At 39.0% G+C, this 7,330-nt stretch overlaps 1 protein-coding gene across 1 annotated transcript; it reads left to right on the top strand.

Moving 5' to 3' along the window:
* Window positions 1–1,190: 1,190 nt before the first annotated feature.
* Window positions 1,191–6,867, top strand: C19H17orf67 (chromosome 19 C17orf67 homolog). The gene is made up of 4 exons (XM_036394732.1): window positions 1,191–1,260; window positions 1,965–2,065; window positions 5,257–5,396; window positions 6,403–6,867. Exons 1-3 carry the CDS (start codon window positions 1,206–1,208, stop codon window positions 5,371–5,373), a joined length of 273 nt encoding a protein of 90 aa, XP_036250625.1. The 5' UTR covers window positions 1,191–1,205; the 3' UTR covers window positions 5,374–5,396; window positions 6,403–6,867.
* The last annotated feature ends 463 nt before the right edge of the window (window positions 6,868–7,330 follow it).

The following is a 7,330-nucleotide window of genomic DNA, read 5'->3' as shown; positions in this document are numbered from 1 at the left end:
CCTGGTCCTCTGTCGGCCCAGCAGAAAAGCCCAATCCCCACCTCACTACAACATTTCAGGTTCAGCAGTGAGGTCCCCCAAAGTCGTGCCTTTGTGCTGTATTTGTCCGCCCCACGATTGTGCTTTATTGCCCAACCATAAATGCCTTCCCCTCATAATTTCATTCTGTCATTACATGTTTGTTTCCCTGGAGCAATTCTAAAAATATTGGCTGCCATTAGAACCTACAGGTTTTTGCACTTTCAAAACAGTATAGTGAGCAATGATGTAAATTCATACAGCATATACAAAATTGATTGGATTCTAGGGTCTTGGTATCTTTAAAAAAACACCGAAAAATGCACATACTGCACAGTTGGGCAACACTCAGATTTACAGGGAAATTCCTCACTTCCCTCATGTAAAACCAATGATGAACTCCAAGTATCTATTTTATATGTTATAGTTGAAGGGATGCATTTCATGCCCTACAAATTGGTGATGCTGGTACCACGTGTTCAGCATGGCACTGCCCAGAATACCTCTAGACATTTCTCAAAGCCAAAACTACCTCTTTGCAGTGACATTTGCTAACCTACATCCTTACTTAACACTATGCTTAATATGCTTTATAATCCTGTTTTCTGCTAACTTGTCCTGAAAGGAGGAGAATTATGTGGGTTTTCATTTCTATTGGTTCTCTTAATTTGATAGAAAACTCTGCTGTTTTTCTCAGCAGTCATAATTTGGCTTTGCTAGAGTTAAACCCCATTAGTAAGTACTTCTCTGCTGGAGCAAAGTTAGAGACAATCTTTGAGAAAGGGGCCCCTTTGCAGCTGCCTCTGAGATTAACAGTACTGGGCAGTTGTTTCTTTTAAAAAACAATAGTTTACCTTGGGCACCAAAAACCTTTGCTTGCCATGCTAAATATAAGGGGATAGACTTTATTTTCACAAGTTTATTTAAAATACCCTGTGTAGCTCTGAAGCCTGAGGTGGAAAAAAAGGCCTTCTATTTTCTTTCCCTCAGGAAAAAGAGTTATGCAGAGAATGTGTGAGCAGATAATAGACTAATTCAAACCTTCAGACCAGATGTCTTCAGAATCGTACTATCACTGACATTAAAACACAAACAAACATTTGGGTCTGACGTAGCTCCTTCAAATAGGAGGATGCCTCGGTCAGGGTTGCTCATTTTGGAACAGACTGAGAGAAAGCAGAATCAAAATGAAGAAGTTTCTTGTGTTGGTCTCCTTTCTGGTCCTGCTGACCACTGTTACAGGTAGGAGTTTATATCAACAAACCTGTATATGTGTAGAGCTGCAGATCATATAAGTAGTATTAGTTTGTCAACCTTCTATTTTAGTATTAATTTTTCATATATTTTAATATATTTAATTTTAACACTCAACCATTTTTATATTTTTATATTGCAGGTTTCCATGATTTGATTTTTAACAATCATGATTTTGTATTTGATATTTAACTCTCTGCATTACCACACTGTAGTCATTTGTTATAAACCCCAAAATTTTAGTTTTACTTGTTTACTATTTTAATAGTAAAAAGTTTACAAAGGTCCTGCAAGTGAAATGTTCAATGCAATCTCTTCTTTGCAATGTATCTAACTCATTACTTTGAAAAAAATCCTGTAAAGCAACACAGAAAAGAACCAAGAGTTGTAAGAGCAACTAATGCCAGTGGTTTGATGGTGCTGTTGTATTTGCTCATTTTATAGTACCATGTGAATATGTGGCCTTTGCGTCATACTAGTAGGACAAGAGAAAACACAAGTATAAAAATGGTTTAAAATTCCACTCCTATCTCTTGGAATGAAATATTCCCTGGGAAGGGGCTGTAATGAAAGGACACTTTGTTTAGAGAAAAAAAATCAGGTTTGGGGACATTTCATTTCACAACTGATAGATAAAATACTAACTTTTTGATAATTTCAGAATTAATTTCTGCTGTTCTGTGTGTCTTTAGACACTTCACCAATTTTGTCTGAAAAAGATGCCAAACAGATGCTGAGGACTCGTCGTGAAGAGAGACCAAGAAAAGCTGGTTTCCCTGATGAACCAATGAGGGTGATTTATGTTATTTACTCTTAAATTGCATTAACTGAAAAAACCCAACACCAAAACCCCCAAACTGTTTGAGCTTAGTATTAAATTTCTGTTGCTTCCAGGCATTATGTTATGTATATCACCCTTCAAAGCAGCTGAGTTCTTCCGTGAAATATTAAAAAAACCTTTAAATTCTTTCAATTACAGTTAAAAACATTCTGTAAGTGCTGAGTATGGCTCAGGAAATGTTCACTTGCAAAATGAGGAGATTATTTATCATGGTTCAAAAATACCAATCAAATTTTTGAGAAGAAAATGGCTTTTAATTTTTAGAGATGTGGATTTCATCAGCTTGTGCCTGAAGTAAGTAACAGGAAAGGTCTTCTGCTTACAGTACATTCTGCACTGCAGGCAGAGAGGAGATGGAGTGTCAGTGGTCAGTGTGGAGGCTGAGGTAGTTCTCGACCAGCTTTAAAAATCACTTCCTTTCATTGACTTATTTATGAATGCTACAGATAGGATGTTTTTTATGATATTGGAAGAGTTTTTCATTGCTGGCTTAATGCCAGCAGTTTTGGGCTTGCATGCAATATCTACATTTATTTCTTTCTAAACCCTATTACAACAAAAGAAAAAGTAACAGAATTAAAGAGCCTTCTGTTTTCCTTGCTTTGACAAGACCTAACACATAATCCTGCACTCATCAAGGGTACTTAAGGTATTTTAAAACTACTGCCTATTTCTTTCCAAAGTAAATAAACTGAGCTAAAATCACATGGTTCTGAAGAGGCAAAGCCACAGAAGCCAGGAGCACACAGGGGATTGTGCACGTGAGGAGCACAGGGGGCTCAGTTTAGCAAGGTGCTGAACACTTCTGGACTCCACAGCACATGAAGAGCACTATGTGCCTTGCAGGATTGTAGAAACAGCTTCTGGTTTTTTCCCTTTCAGTGGGTAATGTACACCAGCCAAAAAGAATCCACCTGCCCAACACTGGGTGAACACACAACAAACCAAAGCTGTCCCAGATATTGCTCCATGCTTGTTGACAACCCTGTACACTGAAAATTGCACAACACAGCCAAAAACCAGAAGGCTGCACTGCTGCCCACAACACTCAGGACTGGGCTGGTTTCTAAGTTGTTAAATAAGCCTAAGTTTCTAAGTTGTTAAATAAGTAGTTTTTGCAAATGAGCAGGAATACAGCTCCCATCTGGGCTTATGCTTAATATACCACCATGATTAAGGTTATGTGGTAAATATAACAATGTTGAATACAGAATAAATGAAGCAGCAGAACAGTTGGATTGAGGTAATTCCTGTATGGCAAGAAGCTACATGCATGCATGCAACTTTTAATCTGTGGTTTAGTTTTAGCTGGTCCTGTGAGGAGCAGGGAGTTGGATGTGGTGATCCTTATGAATTCTAGGACTCTGTGTGGGGAGAGGAGGGATTCAGGGCTAAAGAAATGTTGGATTTCTGACTCTGCTGCTCTGTCCTTGACATTTTCTGTCCTACCACGATTAGGAGCAGACACTTTCTGAGAATTTCCAACCTTCTTTTATTTATTTTCTTTTGTTTTTCATCTAGAAAGCAAAGCTGACCCTCTGTAAGAAAATCCAAACATAAGAGTATTTGTTTTGCTTTCTAAATGTCAAGGTTTTCAGTAGAAAAGGAAAAAACTCCTGATAAAAAAACAGCCCTCATTGCCCTGTGGAATGTGGAGATTTTCCATGTGAATGAAGGTGCATGGCTGCTGCATCCCTGGGCACAGCTTGTGCACATGGACTCAAGGAGAAAAACTGATTTTGTATGGATGCTTTGTAGCAGAATGAAATGAATTCTGGGATGAACCCACCTCTGTTCATCTGTTTTAAGCAAAAGCTGTTTGTACTGGGCCAGATCATGCTGAGCTGGGGAATGTAATTTGCAATTCTTTGTGACACTCTTTGACTTCCACAGTGCTACTTGAGTCAGGAACCTGTTCAGCTACAGACAGAAAGATCAGCCCTGTTTGATTATTAAAAGAAAATGTAATTTATGCTATCAGCACGTTTTAGACTTAATTTGACTGAGATGCTGCTTCTGACAATGTGGCATCCTGTCAGTCACACAGCTGTGTTCCCTGCTGCTTCCTAAGGCATCTCTCCCCTGAGATCTGTGCCAAGGCTCTGGTGCTGTGAGCAGAGGAAGCCCAGTGAAAGGCAGGATCCTGATGCTGGCACACTTGGCCAGTGCAAAGGCTTTAGGCTACAGCTTCCATTCCAACAGTGCCCACTCTGCAAAGCAATGGGGGATCATTTTCAATGAATGCATCTGGTGTTCACAGAGCTTATGAGCCACTGGGACTGGGACTTTTAAAAAGTAAATTTTGTCCTGATGGAGGTCAAGCTTTTGGTACACAGCCTGCTTTATTTCAATACATTTTTTGCTGAGACCAAAGCCTGTCTCTATAAATTAGTAGAAAATTCACTTTATTTTATTTATCACCAGTCAGCACTGGTGATAAATAAAATACATATAAACATTTTAACTTATTTTGATATGAGCACAAAAGGTATTGAACAACCTGTGCTTAAAATAAAGCCAGAATGATTTTGTTGTAGGAATTACAAATGGGGTTTGATAAAGCCATTGTAACTTTATAAGATATAGATTTGGCATAGATAAGAGCTTAAATTTGATTGCTGCAAGTATTTTTAGATTTGTAAATGTTTAGAGTAATGGAAATAAACCAGCTGCAGCACTAGAATAGCTTGTGGCTTGGGAAATGTGTAGGTAGTGTGTGCTACCTACTAGAACCCTTCAGTCCTGCCACATGATCCTGCAAGGGGTTAATGTTCTTTAAGCAGCAGGAACCAGTTTTCAAAAGGGGCTATAACAAATCTGTTTGTGAGAATCCTTTGTACCCTCAGGCCCAACAAAGGCTCCTGTGTTGATATGCAAATAAGAAATGTGTATACAGAATTCCTAATTTATGAATATTGTTGTATAATTCTTGCTCAACACCTTTGCTGTTCTGCAGATGAAGTAATTCACTAAATATTGCTAGGCTGGGGCAAGCTGACCAGCAACACATTTCACTATATTTGATTATTTTAAGGGATAAATTAATGGCTCTTCCATCAGCTGTGAAATTATCCTGGGTCCCTGGCCTGACATTAGAATTGGGTGATGACACAATTAAATTACTTTTGCTTTTGTTTAAATAGGAGTATATGCTTCACCTCCAGCGCTTGGAGCAGAGATCAGAAGAGCAATTTCTTGAACATTGGCTGAATCCTCATTGCCTCCCACACTGCAACAGGGATCTGGTGCACCCAATCTAATGGGATTGCCTACCCTGCAACTGGTATATATACATATATATTTATATATATATCTTCTACAGTGCATCTTTTTTTCTCCATAATGAAAGGCAGAGCCAAACACTGGGAGAGAGGGGAAATAACCAAAGGCTGGGGGAAGCACCTTGTGCTGAAAGGTGTTGGGGAGCTGAGCAGGGGCAGGGAACAGAAGTGTCCCAGGCATCAACTCTGTCACTCTGTTCTGTTAATAAAACTCTGGTTATGCATTTCTCTGCTATGTGGGTGTAAGCTGGTGACTGCAGAACATTCTTATTAATGTGGCTTCAGATTGCTCCTGTTTCCCTCCTGTCTGCCTGTGTTCTTTTTCCAACTGTTCTGTTTAAGTCTCGTACTTGTTCACTTAGCTCTCAGTGGGACTGGGGCAGGATTAAACTCAGTTGTCGTCCTGGAGATATTCAGGATGCAGTCTGACTTGCAAGGAGGTTTTTTAAACAGACATGAAATTTGTCAACTGAGATAAGTTTGAATCATCACTATAAAAGTGAAGCTATATCGCTCCCAGTTAACTTTTTAATATAAGAGGTGCAGATTTAGCTTCATATTTCAAAAGTTTTAAGCAGTAGAATACAGAGATGGTATCTGCCACAGCTGATCTGTTTCAAAAGATAGAAAGTTCATCTGCTTAAAATTCTTTTATCTATTTGTACATCTCTGAATACCTTTAAAAATTGGGACATTGTGGTAGACTTCAGTGGGGCTCTATTAATCCACAATGAGACAAAGATCTGAAACTCATTTAAAAATGAAAACATAACATTCTCAAACTTCAGCCTTAGGAGGTAAGTTGGCAGTTTTAAAAAAATCTTCCAGCTGAGACACAGTTGAAAGCTGGCTCACTTTAGCTACAGGAATTCTTCCCAACAGCTGCTCCCAGGCCACTGTGCAGAATTAATGTTAGAAAAGTGTTTATATTATTTGAAGTCCTTAAGATGTCATTAGTATGGCCCATGTCAGCATGGATTTTGATATTCTGGGTTCTTTTTTCTGCAGATCTCCACATGGATTTATACATGATTAAGGAGGACAAGTTTATTCCTGCATTGGCTCCATGTGCTCACTGTAGAGCAGAACCTCTCTGCAATCCTCGTGGTACAGCAGAACTTCCAGCTCTGAGTGGCCTGGACCACCATGTATTTTCTACCAGCAATGATTGCATGCATGAATAACTGAATTAAGGGTTTCCACAGTTTCTGAGGTATGAGCAACTTATTAGCAAGGGCACAGGTAGACTGTCTGAAGCAAAAGGAACTTGGAGGGACAGGTCAATAGAAAATTGCAGAATAGCAACATGAAGAGAAGGCCAGCTTTCTGGGCTTTGGAGGAAATCTTTAATTACAGTTTTCTAGGTTAAATAACAATATTTCATGAAGACACAGCATTTATGTAACACTATTTCCTACTGCCTGATGAGTATTTCATGTATTGTTTCATAATAAAAGCTTTACTCAAATTTCATTTGCAGATGATTTTGTTCCCTTAGTCTCCCATACTATATTCTGACAAAACTCACTGGAAGTGAGGCTCAGTTTTGTGAAGTACTAAGGCAACATCAGAGGACTTTGTAGGACCAGCAGCTGGGAAGCCCAATGGTGCAGACTAATAATTGTGTAGTTTCTCTGCACAATTATCCTTTTCCCTTGTAATTCTGCCAGGAGGGGCAAATCAATCCAGCCAGCCCTTTCCTGCCTGTGTGCCTTTATAACTTATAAGTTATATAGAAGTCTTTTTTCTTGGAAAAGAATATCTTGTACAGTCAGATGGGAAACATATGATACCTGCAAAACAACATAAAAAATTGCTTGATGGCTCTTAAATGACTGCTGTGATCTGTAATGGCAACAGAATTAGTTACAAATGGAGCAAAGTAACTTTCAGAGCTCCTCACTGCAGTCACACTTGAAGCCTGAGGACTGGGAGC

The sequence above is a fragment of the Molothrus ater genome, chromosome 19, assembly GCF_012460135.2.
Source record: "Molothrus ater isolate BHLD 08-10-18 breed brown headed cowbird chromosome 19, BPBGC_Mater_1.1, whole genome shotgun sequence".
Lineage (NCBI taxonomy): Eukaryota > Metazoa > Chordata > Aves > Passeriformes > Icteridae > Molothrus > Molothrus ater.
Note: the sequence above shows the minus strand (reverse complement) of the source record. Positions and strands in the feature narration are given on the sequence as shown.